This window comes from Choloepus didactylus, chromosome 2 (assembly GCF_015220235.1).
Source record: "Choloepus didactylus isolate mChoDid1 chromosome 2, mChoDid1.pri, whole genome shotgun sequence".
Taxonomy (NCBI): domain Eukaryota; kingdom Metazoa; phylum Chordata; class Mammalia; order Pilosa; family Megalonychidae; genus Choloepus; species Choloepus didactylus.
This window is the reverse complement of record NC_051308.1, coordinates 65,044,010-65,065,784: the sequence shown is the minus strand read 5'-3', so window position 1 is coordinate 65,065,784 and position 21,775 is coordinate 65,044,010. Positions and strand designations below refer to the sequence as shown.

Sequence of the window (21,775 nt, the reverse complement as noted above, 5' to 3'; positions counted from 1 at the left end):
GAAGTAATTTAGGGTAAAGGTAAATGTGAAATTAATCTAACCAAGAAAATCCATTATTTTCTAAAAAATTTGAAAAAGTTACATTTTTCTGTGTTCAATTTTCCAGCCTGCTATATGAAATACAGATGTGCATGGATAAGGTGAATGGATTTGTGGGTATGTAGTATAATGTGGGGAAAGAAAAAGATTAGCAATATATGTGTGCACATGTTCTATTATAAATTAAATTTGGTGCTAGATGACATCTGAGTTATCTATATTTTCAAATTATCTAGCTCTGATTTTCATTTCCAGAAGCATAGTAATATTACAACTAATTAATCTCAGGAGTATTTTCAGTACTGAATACCTAAAGTGATGGATTAAAAAACAAACAAATCCCAACCAAACCGAAATCCCAGCTGCTTAAATGCAGAGATGAGCTGGCAAGATAATGATGGAAATATTCAAAAGTAAAATAATAATAACAATAACAATAAAAATAAAAATATATTATCAAAGCTCACTGTTGTCCTGAGGGCATTTTGCTGTTTCCTGAGGGTTTAGAAGTTTCAATTTATTGGACTTAGCATTATGAAACCAAGACTTTTTTAAACTAAATTATTTGGATGGAGAGCTGTCTGATGTTCTGCTTTTTCATCTTGATATGTCTTGATGGGAATTTCTCTTTATTTATTCAGGTTGAGATCAACAGAATTTCTGTGGATTCATATAATGTGGACTATTCTCTCCTTTTATCTCTTTAAAAAAAATTACAAAACACTGGTGGAAACAAAGCACGATGAGTCAGCAGAAACAATAAAGGAGAATAATTCCCACAGATTTTGCTGTTCTTAAAGAATATAAAATGAGCATGTTTTATATATTTAAAGAAATAAAAGAGAGCACTTAAAGTATAAACAAAGAACTAGAGGCTATTTAAAATATTCACACAGATGTTAATAGATACCTTAACAGAAATAAAAGTTACAATAATTAAAAATGGACACTCCAAAGATAGTTTAAACAACAAATTAGATGCAGCTGGAGAGAAATTAATGAACTGCAGGACTGAATGGAAGAAATTATCCAGAATACAAGACTGAGAAAAAATAGATAAAAACTAGGATGGAAAAATTAAGAGGCTTGGAAGACAGAGTTAGAGGATCTAACATATTTTATCCTAACACCTGAAGAAGAGATAGAATCAGAAAGAACACTCCTCAAGTAAATATTGACTGAGGATTTTCTAGAATTAATGAAAAACCAAAATCCTCAGTTTCAGGAAACTCAACGAATCCTAATCCAAATTAATAAGGAGAAATCCAGAGTCATACACATCATAATGAATGTACAGAACAATCAAGATGATAAGATCTTGAAACATCCAGAGAGTAAAGGGAGACTACTACATGTGACAACAATTAGAGTAATGTCTCTCTTCTCAACAGCAAAGTAGAACAAAGAAGGCAGTAAACAAAATTCTTAAAGCACTAAGAGAAAAAAACTAACCATCTATAAACACCCAAAAAAAACTGTTTTCAAGAATCAGCACTTTTAGGAAAGCTGGGATGGAAAGAATTTACTGCCAACAGAATCTCACTATTGGAATTTCTAAAGGCTGTAATCTAGGAAGCAGGAAAATGAACCCAGAGGAAAGGTCTATCAATGGTAAAAGAAAGAATGGAGAAGACAAAGTAAATGTAAAGAATAAGGACAACAGGTCTTCACTGGAAGTATGACTGGAAAATTATTTTATTAAGTGGGATCTGAAGTCATAGAATGGAATGAGATTATTCAAAAAGAGTTCTTACAAGAAGAGTGACAAGTTGATATTGGAACAATTAAAAACTTCAATATTTATGAGATAAGTAGAGGAAAAAGAACTACCTTCTCCAAGGATACTCAGAAGTAGTTCAAGGAGCAATTTAAAAAAAACAAAAAACAAAAAACAAAAACAGAGAACAGGATGATGGAAACAAGGGAAATGAGTAATGATAAAACTAGACCAGGACACCAGCCTGCTGATACTAGTACAGAACTCACGGGGCATAATAATCCCAAATCACACACTTCAGGGATGCAGTAGAATCCAAGTGGGATGCAGGGTCTCTAAGTGGGCATCCATTTACATAGCAAACAGCTTCTAGACAGTCTAGTGCTACCTAAATAACTGACAATCACAGATATCACTAGCCAATCAGCAACACTCAGAAACTATGCTTTCTTAACTTAGTAAAGAGACAGCTCGTAGTCTTTTGGCTTTAAAAGACATTCTATTTCTCCTCCCTCAACCTTCATCTCTGAATGTTTAGCTTTTCAGTTGGATCAGGTTCCCTGTCAGTAGATAAAACATTTCCATTCTATGGTACCATAATATTTTCTCCCTTTTTGTGTAATAAAAAGAATTAAAATGCCACCAGAGGAGATTGTAGGTTTTGTAGGACCTGAAGCTTATTATTTTGGGGATTCTCCTTAAGGAAAACAAGCAAAACTTAAATAAATATTAGTCACAGAAGTGTGGAAGGGGTCAATGCAGGGGAGGGATCTTGAAACTTAAGCTTTATTAATGATACAGAAAATGCACAGTTGGCTGGCAGTTTTAAAAGTAGTGGAAAGTAAGGACTGAACAACAACAAAAAAGTCCATTTCATTGGGCCCAGATGGATATTTGAGAGCAATGGAAAGGATGTGCAAAGCAACTTCATGAAGATAAAGGCAGGAATTTTCTAATGTTCTGTTAATCTTCTTCCTTAAGAGTACAGCAAAATTCAAGACTTCTAATGTTTATCATTTGAAAAAAATAATAAAAACATTAACAAAAATATTAAGTACCTATTCATTTATTAAGTTCTTGGCACTATGCTAAGCCTTTTGCATGCATTAATTTATCTAATCCTTAAAGATTTTAATATTAAATTAAAATTACAACCATTTTACAGATGAGGAAACCAAATTTAATGGTGAAGTAATTTGCTCAAGTTGCAGTGGGAGAGTTGGGATTTGAACTCTGGAAAACTCCAAAATTTAGAATAAAAGACAAAATTCCTTGTTAGAATTGGTGGCATATTTGAAAATCTAAAGGGGGTTTGAGGAACTTCCTTTTACTTTCTTTCTTATTCATCAGGAGGATAAACTGTTATATAGTTCAAGCCAATGGTCACATTGTGAAAAAGATTAAAAATTCTTGCACGGCTTTTTTGAACATCCAGGCAGGAACCAAGAACTTCAGTGAAACTTTTGGGAAAGGAGTTAAGAGCGAGACCCTGATATTAGCTTCCAGTTTAGTTAAAAATGAATTTTGTGGCTCATACATGGACTAGCGCATCTTATCATGTCTAGTGATTCTTCTTTAAGATTTGAGGCAAAATGCCCGTTAAATTAATAGTGATCATTTGGCCAAAGTGATTTGGGGAGACTCTGGATGTTGAAGGTCCACTGATTCGAGAATCTGGCACCTATGTTTTCTTTAACAACATGATTGGGTGACTCATTTTGTTAATTTAGTAGAGGAGTAAAGCATTTGGATAATCTTTAGTGCAGTTAAGAAAGTAAAATTTACCACTTTATGTACTTGAATTTGCATTTGAATAGATAGTACCCTTTACAAATACTTTAGTCAAAAGACTGTACAAAATTACTTAAATATAGATAATTGTAAAATTGTAAAATGCTATAATTATTTTTGGAGGAAACATCAGCAAATGCTTACCTTGTCGAGTCTTAAGCAGCAAAATGGTACTTTTTCATGAAGAAGATGACAAAAAGTGGGTGAACTTCCTATATATGGAGAGTAAGGGGGATAGCCTTTAGCATACCTGTAAAACAATATGAAATATTATTCTTGAGTAAGGCATGCAAAATTGTAAAGTTCAATTATGGCCATATTCCTTCAAAGAATACCATGCAGTGAATCTTTATGTTTCAATTACATTTGATAAAGAAATAATTTAGAACAGGGATAGGCAACGAAAGCTTTTGGTCAAAATCTGACTCACTACCTATTTTGTGAGCTAAGAGTAGTTTTTATATTTTTAAATGGTTGAAAAAACCATCAATATAAAATGGTTGAAAAAACCATCACAAGAAGAATGGTTCATGTCACATAAAAATTATATGAAATCCAAATTTGAGTGCCCATAGTAAAGTTTACTGGAACACTGTCATTGCTCATTCATTTATATATTATCTGTGGGTGTTGTACTAAAACAGCATAGTTGAGTAGTTGCCACAGGGATCAAATGGCCCACAAAGCCTAAAATATTTACTATCTAGTCATTTCCAGAAAAAGTTTGCCAACCATCGGTTTAGAGGATTTAGACAGATTTAAAAAATAATAATGTTAATTTCAACAAAAACACATTTAAAACAAAACACATAATTATTAGTCACTCTATCAAGATTCATTAGACCTATATATAAAACCAAAAGTGAACAAATGGTTGCATTAATTACTCAGCTAAACCCCCATCAAAACAGAGTTTTTGCTGAAACCATGATTAAAATATTATCAAAGACAATTAGTTTGTTTGCTGACTTTATAAAAATAGCCACCTGCACATTTTGGCTGTACTAATTTTCAAAACGGGATTATCAAAAAGTAGCAGCATAAATGAAAATTAGGAAGTCAAAGAAAATTTAGTGGAGACAGAATTCCTTTATCATAAATGGAAGTTCTTGATTTTAATGAAAATTTACCAGCTAAACCTAGAAATTTCAAACCTAGTTTATCCTAGTTTCCAGACATTAACTGAGAGAGTAAAATATGCAGATTTAGAAGTTGATAATCTCCACTATAAATTCAACCAATTTTTTTTTTCTACTTGTAAGATCTTCTTTCAAGCTATCCAGATACATATGTAAAAAGAAAAAAAAAAAAAAAAAGAATTTCAATTACATCCCATATTACCATTTCCTAGAAAGATACTGGTTACTGAAACTCTCACTACTTCCAAGACCATATTCCAAAAATATATTTGATACTCAGACCATTATGAATCTAATGATCCTAGCAGGGATGAAAAATATTTTCTTGAAGAAGGGACTATGTTCTGTGAGTACATAAAACTTTGTTGTAATAAATGAAAAAACATGGGAGATTAAAGAAAAATTCTAAATTTCAGTGACATTTCAGTTCATTTTAGCTCAACTCAATATTAATTTATTATCCATGATACAAAAGACATCGGGAGAAGTGTCAGGACATGGTGTTATCATTGCCACTACTATCAGGTCAACCAAAAATAGTTGTAATTATTGAATGCTTACTCTGCACAAAACATTATTTTAAGCACTTTTTTCACATTGTTTCAATCTTCAAATTGCTGCGTAGTAATTATACCAGTTTACTGATCATAAAATTGTGGGCCAGATTGTTTAATCAAAGTCACTTTGCACATAAGCAGCACAGAGTGAAGCTAAGATGTGAAACAATGTCTTTCAAATTACAAAGTTAGGGCCATTGGCTTGACCAGTGTCCTTTTCTCAAGAAATGGCAATAAAATGTGTAGAATAAGACATGTAAACAAAATAGTGCAGGCTGAAAAGAAACTAATACTAAATAGACTTGTACTATTTTATTATGGAAGTCTAGAAAAGAGAGATAATACTTCATTTATACACACATTCAAAACATTACTGTTCCATATTTTGTGAAAAAGACTATGCTAATATTTGAGATAAACTAGGAAAGCTTTTATGGAGGAGGCTGCATCTACATATCATTGAATAATTGACAGAATTACAATAAGAAGGAGGAAGAAAAACAAAGGTGAAAGGTACAATATAATTTTTAAAAAGCATAGAATTATGAAAAATGCAGCATATGTCTTAAATACTGACTTAAATTCTTTGTTTTTAAGGACAAAGAATAATCTAGAGAAAAATGAGGCTTGGAATATATGTAGATATCAGCAATTTGAGAGGTTGAATATCTTATAGTCAAGAGAAGGGTGTTCTTTATCTAGTGTATGGATGAATGGAGGAATGGGGATAAAAACTAAAGGACAAATGGGGTGGGATGGGGGGATGATTTGGGTGTTTTTTTTTCACTTTTATTTTTTATTCTTGTTCTGGTTCTTTCTGATGTAAGGAAAATGTTCAGAGATAGATTGTGGTGATGAACGCATAACTATGTTATCATACTGTGGACAGTGGATTGCATATCATGGATGATTGTATGATGTGTGAATGTATTTCAATAAACCTAAAAAAAAAAAAAAAAAAAAAAAAAAAAAAAAAAAAAAAAAAACATGAGCTAACAATAGAAAAAAAAAAAAAAAAAAAAGAGAAGGGTGTTTTGGTGGAAGGATGTAGGATTGATTCTAGGATGTCCAGAAGGTAAGGATATTAGTTCCCCATGAAATGCACAAAACTCAGCAAGTCTTACATCTTAGAATGTCTAAACATACTCTAAGTTTGAGGAAATTTCTTCATCTGGGGTAGTTTCATCTTCTGACTGATCACTTAGAAGATCACAAGTTTGGATCGATGATGTATCTGCAACCTCTAAAACAGGAGCAATGCTAGGTCTTCTGATTTCTTTGCTTCCCTCTGAAGGAAGAGACAAGGTAGGGCCACTTCCTGATGTACAGCTTGTGTCTTGCAAGTCTATAGCCACAGTTCCTAAAGTAACAAAACATGAAAATCCATCAACGCCTTTGCCATCTGTTTGGCATTTGACATTGATCATTAATCATTCAATGATTAAAGTGAAAGGAAGTACAATCAGCATAATCAAGAAACATTTTTGTTTATCCTTTGTTCCCAAAGGCTACTTATTTTTTTTTTTTTCATGTGGGCATTTCCAAGGATAAGACATTTTGTATTTTTTAAAAAATGGATTTGCTGCATCTACCTCTGTAACACAAAACATAGGATCTATGAAATCCTAAAGTACTTAGAAACATAAAGTGAAATAATGGATATCTGGTTTCAGTTTACATTTCTGTAAAAATTTTTAACATTTTTGTTTGCCATTTCTATTTTGTAAATTTCTCATTATGTCTTTTCTCCCCTTTTTCTGTTGGATTATCTTTTTCTCATTGATTTGCAACCACTTATTTAATATTAGAGACATTACCATTTTATTTATTTATTCAACAAATATTGGTTAAATGCTTACTGTGCCAAGCACTCGTCTAGCCACTTGGAATATGCAGAGAACAGGTCAGACATACGGATTTTATTTTTAATAACCAGGTAGGTAAATAAATGAATACAGTAAATTTAGATAATGATAAACACCACATATGAGTTTGCCTGGAACAGCTGCACTTGGGAAAAAAGATGGAAGGCCCAGCACTATGAAGCTCTAGTACCTGAGCAAATTTAGAGATGGCAGTCATCAAAAACTATGGTCTCAGTCCCTCTTTCCATTTTTTTTTCCTATAAACACAGAATTAATATGTAACTCAATCTGTGTTTGGTGGGAGGAGATGAAGATCCCAGAGACAATAAGATTAAATTTTCCATTAAGCAGGTGGGTGGAGATGTTAAGTTTGACTTATAAGAATAAGTGAATGGCATGTAATATGACTTGCATACAAATGTGAATTCAAATTCATACCCACGAGATTTATTCTTAGCAGGTGACCACGTTGTCTGCTTCAAAGAGAAAAGAAAATCTATCATGGAAAAACTTCAATTCTCTGTCTCCAAACAAGCATGAGCGCTTCACCAAACTTTCCCTCTCTTGTTTCTGTTTACAAAGAAATAGAAATACCTCCCTTTGTGTAAACCTAATCTCTGCTCTTCTGTTCAGAATTAAATCCCTTCCTACTTCTTAAGGAATCTTGATCCTTTAATGTCACTCTCTCCCCTGTATCTTTGGCCCCACCTCACCCTCCTACCTCTTTATCATTTTTCTCCCCAACACAGCCAAGCTTCTTGAAAGGGCTGTTTATATTTGGTATCTGCATTTGGTCACTGCCCATTTATTCTGCCGACACTGATATCTCACACCTGGCTGTGAAAAAAAGCAATTACAAAAATTGTATGCTAGCACTTAGATGACCAGAATTAGCAAATTTGCAAAGATAGAGGGTAGATTAGAGGTTATGTGGCAAGGGTTTGGTAGACTAGGGGAGGAGGGAAGGAGCGTTTCTTTGTAAAAATTGAAAAAAAAAAAAAAGCTAGGCAGCATGTCTTGGCTTCCAGCCAAATGGGAACCAGAATGCTGAACTGATTTCCTAGGTAAAAGCAGAATTGTAGGGACAGGCTGATGGACAGGGTTTGACAGACAGTGGAGTCAGAGTCAGATTACCAGAGTACAATCTTAGCTCCAAAAATAAAAAAATAAATATAAAGGATATAACAGTGAATAAAACAGACCAGGAAAAAAAAAAAAAAAAGCAATTACAATTACAGAAACAAGACGTTTTATGAACCTTCTTTTCCCCTTACAGAACTGCTCTTCCCTAAGGACTCTGCTTCTCCTAAAATCATCTAAAGACAAGGATGCATTCTGGAAGTGGGTAAATATCCTCCAGCTGTCATTGCCACTTTCAGATCACTGTCCTTTCCTCCTCCATAAGCTCTCAACTTTACATCTCGGATCTTCAGATTATATGACCCATCATCTTTCATTATTTTGACTGTTAATCCACGATTGTTTATTCATCAATTCTCCCGTAATGATTCTTGTCAGATTCTCCAACACAGTGTTTTCAAAATACAAGTAGATGAACCTCCCCACACCCTGATCTTTCAGTTCCTTGAATTCACTAAAGAAACTACTTTTTACCTTATCAAAGGTTTTCACTTCCACAATTATTTTTTACCCTTATTATAACCAATAAATTTATTTATTCATTTCATGCATCCACTTTCTGACCACCACCATTTCTTGTCTTTCCAGGTCAATCCCACTGATTCCCAACTCTCGCTATGGTTTTACCCCACTTGAATTTCAGTTTTATTGGAGATACCAATTTTTCTTTTTATTCCTTGCTCCATTGATGCTCTCTTTTCTCTTTTTATCCATCTTAAATACTACATTTAAATGTTATGACTATTTTCTTGAAAATATCATTGGCTTCCTTGCCATTGTTTTGATCCACTGCACACTTTTAACAAAACTGAACCCTGATTAAATTCAACTCTACCTACCTCACACCTGTATCTATATAGTTGAATATGTTTGGGTGTTTTAGCTCCTGGATCACTATTAGTCTCTCCAATACAACACCCGTCTTAATTTTTGGCAATTTTATTATACATATAGAGGATTCTTCCAACACTCCAGACTAATTTTTTTTGGTCTTCCTCTCCACTACTGACCTTTTATTCCACCATTCCTTAGCCACTCACTTTCCTCTTCATATCCTAGAACTTGTCATACATACTCATAATCTCAAATACTAGCATCTCATTTTCTGACATTTACCTTTACCTCTTCTCTTTCCAGCTCTCCTTCTTACCTAAATTAAGTCCCATAGCTCACCATTATATTCTTTCTTTTACATATTGTGCCGGTTTGAGTGTATTGTGTCCCCCAAATGCCATTATCTTTGTGGTTTTGTGTGGGGCAGGCGTTTTGGTGATGGTTGGATTTGCTTGGAATGTGCCCCATCCAGCTGTGGGCAATGACTCTGATGAGATGTTCTCATGGAGGTGTGGCCCCGCCCATTCAGGGTGGGCCTTGATCGGTGGAGCTACATAAATGAGCTGACTCGGGGGGAGGAAGAGAGTGCAGCTGGGAGTGATGTTTTGAAGAGGAGCAAGCTTGCTAGAGAGGAACGTCCTGGGAGAAAGCCGTTTTGAGGCCGGATCTTTGGAGCAGATGCCAGCTGCCTTCCTAGCTAACAGAGGTTTTCCGGAGGCCATTGGCCATCCTCCGGTGAGGGTACCCGATTGCTGATGTGTTGCCTTGGACGCTTTGTGGCCTTAAGACTGTAACTGTGTAGCAAAATAAATCCCCGTTTTATAAAAGCCAATCCATCTCTGGTGTTTTGCATTCTGCAGCATTAGCAAACTAAGACACATATACACATAACTTCCCTACCCTTTTCATTTTCTTGTATTTTCTCCACCAGCTATCATCATTTATTTATTTCCCTTTGCAGCAAAATTTTTCCAGAGTTGTCTAGACCTGGTGCCTCAAATTCATCTTCCATTTTTTTCCTTCATAAACTCACTCCAATATGACATTATACACTCACTCCTTTGAAAGAACTCTTATTAAGTAAACAAAGCTCACTACATTGCAAAATTCAATTTTCAGTTCTCAGTCGTCAGATAATTATTTAATCGATGCAGCATTAGACATGGCTGATGACTCCATTCTCTTGATACTTGGTTCATTTGGATTCTAGGACACACATTCCCTGGTTTTCTTACTACCCTTTTGGTAGCTCCTTCTTGGTCTTCTTTGCTGACTTCTCATCTCTGTGGTATTTTAATATTGGCATGATTCAGGGTTCAGTCCTTTGTCTTTTTTCTTTTTCTGCCCATACTCATTCCCTCTATGATCTTGTTTGGTCTTATGGCTTTAAATACAGTACATAAGCTCAGGAATCCAAACTGTATTTTTTTAGCTTAAACCTGTATCTTGTACTCTAGATTCATATCTACCTTCCTATTTGACATCTTCCTCACAATATCTCACAGACATATGATACTCAGTGTGTTCTAAACTCTTTATCTCCCCTGCCCTACCTCCCACCAGACTTGCTCTTTTCCCAGACTTCCTTATTTTTTGTTGATGGCCATTCCCTCTTTTCACTTGCTTAAACCAAAAACTATGGAGTTCTTCACTCCCCTATTTTTCTCACAGACCACTTCCAACTGATTAGGGAATCCTGTTGACTTTACTTTTCAAAGTATATCCAGAATTGGCTCAATCCTACCATTTCTACTTGAAAGCAGCCAGACCCTTGTCCTGGCTGTCCATACTCAACAACTGCCGGAGTGATGGTATTAAAACATAGGTCAGCATAATGCAATGGTTCCCTGCTCCACTTAGAGTGAAAGCCATAATTTTCACACTGCCTAACAAAGCCTGACATCATCTGGCCCCTTTTTAACCTCTTGGACCTCCTCTCCTACCCCTCTCACCATCCCTCCCTGTGTTTGAACCACATGGGTCTCTTTACTGTTCCTGGAGCATGAGAGGCAGGCCTCATTTTAGGACCTTTGCACTAGCTGTTATCGCTTCAGGGAAAGCTCTTCTCCCAGATATTCACTGGGGTAATTCCCTCATTTTCTTCAAATATTTGCTCAGATATCACCTTCTCAATGAGACCTACTAACCACCTCATTTAAAATTCAATCCTCCCAGAATTCATAATACCCTTTACTATGATCAAGGTTTTTTTTTCCCCTTATTACTTATCTTTGAATATACTAAATAATTCAATTATCTATTATATGCATTGCTTATTGCTTGTCTTCCTACTGATAGAATTAAGCTCCGTGAAGGCAAGGGTCTTTATTTCTTTGTTTATATATATATCACAAATAGCTATAAGAGTCTCTGGCAAATATTAGTTACTCAATAAATAACTGTTGAATAAATGCAAAAAAAATACAGGTGGTGCTGCTATGGAGGAAGAATACATCAATGACAATCAGGGTTACCTAAGTCTCAGCAGAGCCGTGGAATAGATCTGAGGAAAAATGATGTCTAGACTGAGATATAAAGGATTAGAAGTAGTTACCTAGACAAAATTAGGGATTGGGGTGTAGTTCTCCTCCAAAGAAACTTAGTGTGTTATGATCCATTGGGAAAAAACATTAGTGAAAACTGAAACTATTTATTATGATTGGGAACTTAGGAAAGGGGCTTAAAAGGGCTTGGTAAGACATGAGACTCAAAAAGCAAGAAGCAATCTTTAATGAAAAGCCTTATCAGAAGAGTGACTGTGTAACTGAGTTTCTAAACTAGGCTATCCCTGAGAGCAAAGGGGGTGCTCTTAATAATAATACCAGGGCAATGTATATAAACTGGGATTGCCTGGGAGAAGAGGGATTGTCTCATGAAAATGGGAATTTTAAGCACTTTACTTAAAAGTGCTGTGTTATAGAATTTAGGCTTTTTTCAAAGGGTAATAGGAAGCAATTAACATGGTTTATTCAAGAGACTGATGTTATCAAAACTATGTTTAAAATTTATTACACTGGTTTCAGGTTGCAAAATAGAGTGTATGGCAGCAAGACTGAAGACATGGAGAGATTATGGTGTTAATCCTGCAGTGCATGGGAAGGGATAGTGGAGGCAGAAAATAAAATGTTAGTTGTGGACAAAGAAAGAAGTAAATGGCTTTAGGGGTTATTTCATGATCACATTTAATAGAATTTGGCAAATCATGAAGAATGAGAGGAGAGGGATGGTGAAAATGTAAGATTGTGACTTTACAAAGAGGAGGATAATGGTACCTTCCTTTTTTTTTTTGGAAAAAAATGGAGGAAATAATGGAAATAATAATGGAGGGGAAATAGGAATGATAAATTAGTTCAATTTTCCTGTAAGATATCCAAACAGAAATAATTAGGCAGTTGAATATACTGAATATATAGAATATATTGAATATATTGTTCTGAAGAGAAGTTTAAGTTAATTATTTAGGTAAGGCGATCATCAGTTTATGGAAAACAATTGAAACATGAGAGCAGAGGTGATGACTCAAGGAAAATGAATGTGTACAATGCAGATAAAAAGCACAATGTTTCAAGAAGGACATGGTCAATACTGTCGTAAGCTGTGGAGAGACCCACTGGATTTAGTGAAATAGAGGACTTCCTTGGCAAGAGTAGTTTCAGTGACATGAAGACAGATATCAGATTGGATTAGGTAGAGACTTGAGGGGACAATATGAATTAAAGACCTCAACTTTAGACAACATTTTCAAGGAATTTGTGAAGATGGCTTGGCACAAGGTCCTGAAGTTCTTGTGTACGTGTGTGTATGTGTGCGTGTATGTGTGTACAGAGAAAGAGAGAAGTCTCTCTCTTTCTCTATACACAGAGTCAGTGAGAAACAGACAGGAAGAAAGATTTAGGTATGTTACTAATGGGAATCAGCTGATGATTCTGAAGAAAAAAATGAAAATATGCAATGAAGATGAATTAAAATAGAGTGATGTCCCTGGGAAGGATGGGTCCCATGTATAAGTGAAGGCATTAAGCAATAGTATTAGATAAAAGGAAGGACACATTTTACTTTGTGATAGAAAGGAAGCAAAAATAATAACAAAGTTTGTAGGGTTGTGGGTGATTTGGTGTCAAAATTTTAAGGAAATTCTTATTTATCTGGATCCCCTTCCTCCCTCTCTCCCTCCCTCCTTTCTTCAATAGAAGTCAAGTTCAATGGTGAGAGTGAGATGGGAGATGGAAAATGGAAGGAGAGTTTTGGAAGGAGAATATTTGAAATAGCCTCACTTGAAAATGGAATAGAGAACTGACAAGAGAAATATAGAATGTAAGGTATTTAATCAGAAATATAAAATAATTGCTGGTTGCACTTTTGCAATATCTGTATTTTTTACCCAACTTAAGTTAGAAGTTTAGTTCTGTAAACCTAATTATACCTAGTTTGTAATATACACAAACATATTTTAAATTTTGCTTTGACATTTTAGTAAAAATTGAAGTATATTTATTGTTCTCTTTAAGAAAGAAATCAATGGTATTTTCAAACTTTTTTATACTTACCCATACTGGCAATTATACTATGTACAGGTAATCTGGAAGGTCCATGATAAAATGACCTTGATACATTGCTTTTTCTCTGCTGGTCTTGGTTCTTAAATGCTGAATTCTCTTCTTTGGTAATATTAATATAAAAGCATATGTCAGTAGTATTCATAATGTATCGAGGACCTGGATTCAGCAAAATGTTTTTGTTATCCTCTCTCCTAACACCAATCAAGCAGACACCAAACCTTAATTTAAAAAGAAAACCAAAAAGAATATAAGAATGATAATGCATTGAAAGGCTTAGTTTTCTTTTTTATGTTTACATATGTATAAAAATCAGTAAAGTATTGTGACAGAGGAAAATTAAGACCTCAAAACAGAGCATTTTAAAGCATGAAATGTCTTAAAAATTCAAGACCTACATTTTTATAGGTAGCTATGTCCTTAGTGGGTCTTGAGGTCAATTTATTTGATTATGACAAATGAATTTAAAAAAATAGAATAGAATAGAAACTATCAGACTGCATTCATGTAGAATAGGTAATATTGTTTTGTAAATTTTTTTGTGTATGGGTCTTAACATAAAGCATATGTTTTACTTTGATCAAAAATTTTAAAGCAGCATTTCTTGCTTTGGTTCAAAAAGTTTGGAAGTCATTGGGCTGAAGGAAAGAAATTTACCCAGAGTAGGATGAGAATCAGCTCCCTTAATTTCTTTTTTTTTTTAAGACTTGCAATTTTCAGGAAAAAAAAAAAAATTAAACAGTCCTGAATAAGACTGTAGCTTAATTAGGAGAAATAACAACCTTTGAACGTAATAGATGCTATTTAAAAGGCATATAATTTCTCAGGTTATGTCCTAAACACATATTGTCCTGAATATTTTAAATTTCAATTATGTCTTATAGTGTTATAATCTAAACGAAGTTAAAAATATTTTTCAAACAAAAAGTATATGTATAATGAGAATTAAAGTATTATCTATTTATTGCTGACTAGATATATTCCAAATTGCAGAATATGTTAAATATATTAATATATATACTGATATATATTATTTTCATGATAGACATACAATTTTATTTTCAAAGTACCTTTTTCATGTTGGAATTGGAAGGTACTATCATTTATTTTTTAACTTATTTCTCTGGCCAAAGTGAATTGACACCATCAGTTTTTTTTTAAGTTCATAATTATTTTTATAATGCTAATACTCTGCTTGAATATTCACCAATGCTTAAAATTAGATCTGTATTGAAAATTAATTTTCATGTATTTGTGAATTCTTAATGGATAAAATATTAAAAAACTAAAAGTTAACAAAGTCAATAAAGTAAGATGTTTCTAGTATAATATAAATTACACCTGACAATCTTAACCTGTTGCGGATACCAAACAGAAGGCAGGAATTTAAATGTTTCAATAATCATGCAAAAAATTCCAGAATATTTGCAACTCATGAGGACCAATATAGGTTGTAGTTTAGAAAACTGCATTTAAAAGATATGATTGATTTATATTTTATTCCAGTCTGGAAGCAGAAACATACTTTTTGTGCGCATGGAAAGAGGCATATGTAAAACTCTTTCCTTCATATTCAGCAAAAAATGTACTTTCTTCCAAAACAATGTGGTATACTTCATTCCCAGAGCATCTGCCATACATCTTCTGCCATTGTTCTGGTGATTGTTGACCTTCTCTGCAACACACACACACACAAAGAGAAAAACACAGTGAATGTGGTTAGAAACGGTTGTTGTCATGCATACTCTCGAGTTCCCCAGTTATGAGAATCTGCAAACACTGTGCAAAGATGTCTCTGCGTGGTACTCCCAATGTTGTAAATAAAATATTTTACAAAGAAAAATACTTACAAAGAAACTGTATTAAAAAATTTGAAACTAATACTGTATATAAGCTTATAAGCTAGAGAGATGGCAGGTTTCTAGCAGTGGGAGTTTGTCATGATCCAATTAATGAAAGCATTACTCTAATCATGAAGCAATTAGATATAGAAATTCATTTTTAGTCTCTGTTAAGTATATCCTGTCTTGCACATCTTACATATAACATTTGTTTTATAGTTATGATTATATGCCCACTTCAATTAATTTATGATACTTGTTTCCTGTGGGTGTTTGATTTTGCCTTATTTAAAATTATTTATATTATGGATTTAAAATTGTAATCATTTATATTATCTGTTTATACTATGTATTTAAAATTATAAATGTACCCATTTCAACTCATTAAACTTAATTTCATGGAAAATATACTCATAATTTCTGTCTCTATTATAGCAGTGGCTACAAGGGTTGTTCTTCCAGTTGTATTGGAATATATTCCAGTTAAAGAACTTCATGATAAAAGTAAGGGACTCCAAAATTTTCCCAGAAGTATTTTTTTTTTAAATTAAGTTTATCACAAAAATTCAAGTTTCTTTTGTTCTAGGGTACTTTGGCCACCTAATTCAGTGGCCTTGGAAATATATTAAAAATTCAACCTACGAGAAAGTATTATAACTATATACTAGCTCTTTTTCCCATTCTGGACATTTAATTTTCTAAAAGTAAATTACATTTCCTTTTGTACAATAAAGCTTATGAACTCTGCAAATTCAAGCAAAGCATACATAGAAGCAAAGGTATACATTTAGAAAAATCAAAATATTTCATCAAAATCTCTGTAGATCCCTTTTGGATGAAAACAGATGATATGTCAAATATACCACATTTAGAGTTTAAAAAGACATTTTAAACTATGAGTTTTGTCTAAAGGATTATTAGGGAGACAGTACACATAATCATTTTCTAATTGTCAACCCAGAAATTTTAAAAGGATGTTTTAAAAGGGATGTATATTTTAAACAGAATGTATAATTTAAAAAGAATGTATATTTTAAAGGATATTTTAAAAAGAATATAATTATGAATTGAATCATGTCCCCTACAAAGACATGTTCAAGTCCTAATCCCTGGTCCTGTGTATTTGAACTCATTTGTAAACAGGATGGATCCTCAAAGACCCTATTTAGATGAGGCCAAACTGAATCAAGGTGAGCCTTAATCCAGTGTAACTGAAATCCTTACAATTAAAGGAAATTTGGACACAATAGAGATAGGAGCCAGATCACCACAGGACACAGGCAGATTGAGATTGGGACTGAGTTATGGGTAAGCCACCACCAGAACATTACTGACGCCAGAGAAAGCAGTGTACCAACACCTTGATTTTGGACTTCTAGCCTATAAAATGGAGAGAGTAAATTACTGTTGTTTAAGCCAAAGATTCTGTGGGATAGCAGCCCGGCAAACTAAGACAAATGTTTCACTCGTACTTCATTCCTTGGAGACAGTGTGCTTACGGGTCAAAAGTCTTGGAGTCTGACGGCCTGATCTTAGTACCAGCTCTGCAATCTTGTGTGTTATTTAAGCTCTCAAAGACACTTTACCTCTTCCGTAAAAAATAGTACCAGCCTCATTGCGTTCGATAAAATGAGGTAATACAAAGGAAATGCTTAGAAGACGTCTGGATAATAGTAAGCATTGGGTAAATGTTAACTCATGATTATTGTGTTATAGCTTCCTCACTGCTAAATTCTGGAGGCACTTTCAATGTGTCTAGTCTCCATATTTCCTACCCTGCTTTATTTTTCTTCCAATGTTTATCACTTCTAACACATGACATAATTTGCTTATTTCTTTTGTTTGTTGTCAGTCTTCCCCCATTTAAAGCTTCCATGAGAGAAAGCATTTTGACCCTTTTTGTTAACTTCCATAATCTTTGAATCTAGACCCTTTCCTGGGTCTATTAAATAATAATGCTTTTAAAACTTGGCATTTTCTTCCATAATGTTAAAATATTTTTATAAATAGGAAACTCAAACAAAAGAAAACTTTTGCCTGTTGATTGCACATGGCAATAGCTAAAATATTACTTAGGCACCCAAGAATAATTGTCCTTGTTGAAAAAACTTTCCCTTTGACAGTTTATACACACACACACACACACACACACACACAAACACATCTTTTTTATGTGTACCACAGTACAACTTTGCAAAACAGTACTTGGCAAAGAGAGAAACCAACTGAAGGGCTGGAAAAGTAAACGAGGCTACCAATAACTAATTCATCAGGGTTTGTTTGCAATCCAGATGGCAGCATGGGGTCAAATAATTGTCATACAAGGGTATTAAAAGCCATTCAAGGAAATCATGATTCCCAATTTCAGGGGCTAAGGTGGGAACACAACGCGCAAATTTGGAAGAGAACAGAAAAGGACAGCTCAGATGAATTTCTTTAAATCATATGCTTGTCTTCATGCTATTTATATTGGTGGCTTTTACCTCAGGAGACATCTTTTCTTTATGATTTCTTCAAAAACCTCTGATAGGTAACCAAGAATCTCTAAATTAGGCAAATTGCAAATATACAAATTTCTCTCCTTTCAACTCATGGTAATTGCTTTAGAAATGTTAGAAGTTGGTTATTCCATCTAATATTGGTGAGTATTCTCAGTTTGCACTCATTAATTCATATAATAAATATTTATTGAGCACCTGCTCTGTACCAGGAAAGGGTCTAGATTCAAAGATTATGGAAGTTAACAAAAAGGGTCAAAATGCTTTCTCTCATGGAAGCTTTAAATGGGGGAAGACTGACAACAAACATAAGAAATAAGCAAATTATGTCATGTGTTAGAAGTGATAAACACTGGAAGAAAAATAAAGCAGGGTAGGAAATATGGAGATCTTTTAAGAGGTGGATTGCAATTTAATTAGAGTGGTTGCGAAAAGCTTCACTGAGAAGCTTACATTTGAACAAAAATCTTGAAGAAGGTAAGAGAGCTAACCACATAGAGGCGTTCCAGGCAGAAGTAGTAGCAAGTACTTCCCTGAGGCAGGGGAATGTCCAGCATGGCTGAGGTAAAGCAAGGAACCCAGTTTGACTGGATGTGAGACTGAAAAATGAAACCAGAGAGGGAAGTGGGCAGAGAGAGGTGTGGGTCATGTAGGGCTTAAAAAACATTACAATGTCTTTGACTTTTACTCTGGTTGACATGGCAGGCATTGGTAGATTTTGAACACAGGTGAAAAAGGTCCTGACATATTTTACAAGAATCCCTCTTAGGTTTTGTGTTGAGAATAGACTGAAGAAGCGGCAGGGACCAGTGAGGAGGTTATTGCAATGACCCTGCTAAATGATGATGGTTTGGACAAGGCTGGATTCCGAATGTGTTCTAAAGGATTTGCTGATGGGAAAGTGTGCCCGTTTGAATATATTGTGTCCCCCAAATGCCATTATCTTTGATGTAATCTTGTGTGGGCAGACGTTATCAGTGTTGATTAGACTGTAATTCTTTGAGTGTTTCTTTGGAATGCGCCACACCCAGCTGTGGGTGATGACTCTGATTTGATAATTTCCATGGAGGTGTTGCTCCGCCCATTCGGGGTGGGTCTAAGTTGATCAGTGGAGCCATATAAATGAGCTGACATAACAGAAGGAACTCAGGGCAGCTGAGAGTGATGTTTTGAAGAGGAGCTACAGCCAAGAGGGACACTGAAGAAAGCACAGGAGCTGCAGATGAGAGACAGTTTGAAGACTCGTGCTCCGGAGAAGCTGAGAGAGGACAAATATCCCAAGTGCAACTAAGAGTAACATTTTTGAGGAACTGCAGCCCAGAGAGGAATGTCCTGGGAGAAAGCCATTTTGAAACCAGAACTTTGGAGCAGATGCCAGCCATGTGCCTTCCCAGCTAAAAGAGGTTTTCCAGACACCATTGGCCATCCTCTAGTGAATGTACCCAATTGCTGATGTGTTACCTTGGACACTTTATGGCCTTAAGACTGTAACTGTGTAACCAAATAAACCCCCTTTTATAAAAGCCAGTCCATCTCTGGTATTTTGCATTCCAGCAGCATTAGTAAACTAGAATAGATACACGGATACATACACACATAGATACATATTCACATATATAACAGTGAAAATGCAAGTACTAGTGCTAATAAAACATCATGGGAAAATCTCAAATATAAAATACTGAGTAAAAGGAATGAGTGGCAGAAACAGTCAGTAAAATATTTACACAAGGCATAAATATTAAAAACAATACTATATATGTTATCTGGGGATTCATACATAAGTGGTGAAATTATATACTATAAAATGGAAATGACAAACTTCAATTTTAGCATTGTGGTTAACTAGGTTCTTGGAAAAAGAAAGGAACCATAAGTCAGAGATGGGTATATATGGGACTCCACAAACATTTGGAATCTTTATTTTTAAAATCTGGACTGGTAGGTACATGGATGTTCATAATAATATTCTTTATACTTTTAGAATGTCTAAAATATTTTCTAATAAATGAAAAATATAGTGCATCACCCATGAACAAACAGGACTAGTAGTGATGATTTAAGCTTTTTATTTGTATATTTGTCACTGATCCTTTCAAGGCAGCACTCTAAGCTACACTATAGGAGGTGCTCCCTGGTTACCAATATTTTGGGACTATTATTTTCTTTATCAGAATGTAATCATTTTTCCCACTCCCTATGACTACTGTATCAAATTTCATTTTTTTCCAAATGGCTACTCAGTTGCTCAATTTATTGAATAATCCATCTTTTCCTCCACCGATTTAAAATGACTTCTTATCAAACACCAGATTCCCCATTATACATGTCTGTTAAATTGATTTGCCTCTATCCATTTACTAATACCACACTGTTTTAATTATTGTAGCTATTTAAAGATAATCCCCTCTCATTATTATGTTCCTTCAAAATTTTTCTGGCTAGTCTGGTTCCTTCATATTTCCATGTGAACTTAAAATCAGCCTGTCCATGTCAAAAGAATGCTATTGGTATAATTACTGGTATGGCCTTAAGTTCATAAACTTGGGTGAAAAATGACATCTTCATGATATTGACGTATTATACTTTCATTTGTATGTTTATTATCTATTTCTGCCACAGCCTCTCATCTACTTCCAACCCTCCACAGAATGTAAATATTTTCATTTGAAAACCCTGTAAAAGGTTTTCAACCTTTCTGAGTCATTCTTTCCGTCATCTGGGCAATTATGGTGAGAAAAGGTTTTTATGAAGAAAACATGAGACGTGATGCCAATTTCTTAATGCTGAGCCTAGTACATAAGTGCTCAATACATGAAGCAGCATTTCAGACTCACCACAGAACCCATTGCCCCACAATCACCCAGTAAGTCTGACAAGGAATCAGTGCAGATAACACTCCCCAGCAGAAATCACTCAGAGCCACCAACTCTAGTTGGGCCTTCTGTGCCTTGGAGCCTCCCTCCCGGCCATGCCCTTCTCCCCACTTTCTCAAAAGCTCTCTCTAGTCGTCACCATCCTCCACATGCCCTGATCCCCATTCGCCCTTTTCCATACCACTGGACCCCATGGTCTATTGTGTTTCCTATGGGATATGCAGTGACTAGAACTGTTTCTGGGACACAGTAGATGCTAAATAGCAGAATTAAATCCTCCTGACAATCTATGAGATGCATGCCATTATTATCCCCACTTCACAGAGGAAGAACCTGTGGCTCAATGACTTTAAGTACTTTCCCAACGTGAGCAGATCCGAGTTCAACCGTGGCAGTCTGAGACTACACAGACTGTGCTTTATTCAGAAGCTGATTCAGTTCCGGGTAATTTTAATACTCAAAGTAAATGTTGTAGCTATTCTATTTTCTTTTTCAGGCTATTAGGAAATCAAGAATCAAACTGTCTTAACTTTATTAATAATTCAGGGCATTTTATGGCCTGTAGATGTGTAAAAACTTTCATTTGACTTCAACTTACCATTCTACCTTAATTTTTCTTTTTATCCCATCATCTTACTTTATATCTCTTACTTTACGCTTAATTCAAGACTGTTTTTGACTGAAGGGTAAATAATTACATGAATAAATAGACAATATATTTCTAAACTTTGTAGGCAAGAGACATACCCAAGTTTTCTAACCTCTTTCTCCATCGTCGATTCCTGCATTTTTAGTATCATCCCTTAAAAACCCATTTGTGGTTCTATAATAAGATGATTTTTAAAATTTCAAAACATTTCTTGTCACTCTTATGTCAAAAATGTGAAAATGCATAAAGAACTTCCTCTTTCCATTTAACAAG

The 21,775-nt window shown here is 34.6% G+C and overlaps 1 protein-coding gene across 4 annotated transcripts in view; it reads right to left on the bottom strand.

Moving 5' to 3' along the window:
• The window catches only part of KCNT2 (potassium sodium-activated channel subfamily T member 2), a 446,059-nt gene that overhangs the window by 124,081 nt on the left and 300,203 nt on the right, over positions 1–21,775 (bottom strand). For all 4 annotated transcript variants that reach the window (XM_037825119.1, XM_037825122.1, XM_037825120.1 and 1 more), the window contains 4 exons: positions 15,164–15,313; positions 13,630–13,859; positions 6,390–6,603; positions 3,692–3,797 (listed from right to left, as the gene is read on the bottom strand). In XM_037825119.1, coding sequence (XP_037681047.1) covers positions 3,692–3,797; positions 6,390–6,603; positions 13,630–13,859; positions 15,164–15,313 — 700 coding nt within the window. The remainder of the gene's footprint in view (positions 1–3,691; positions 3,798–6,389; positions 6,604–13,629; positions 13,860–15,163; positions 15,314–21,775) is intronic.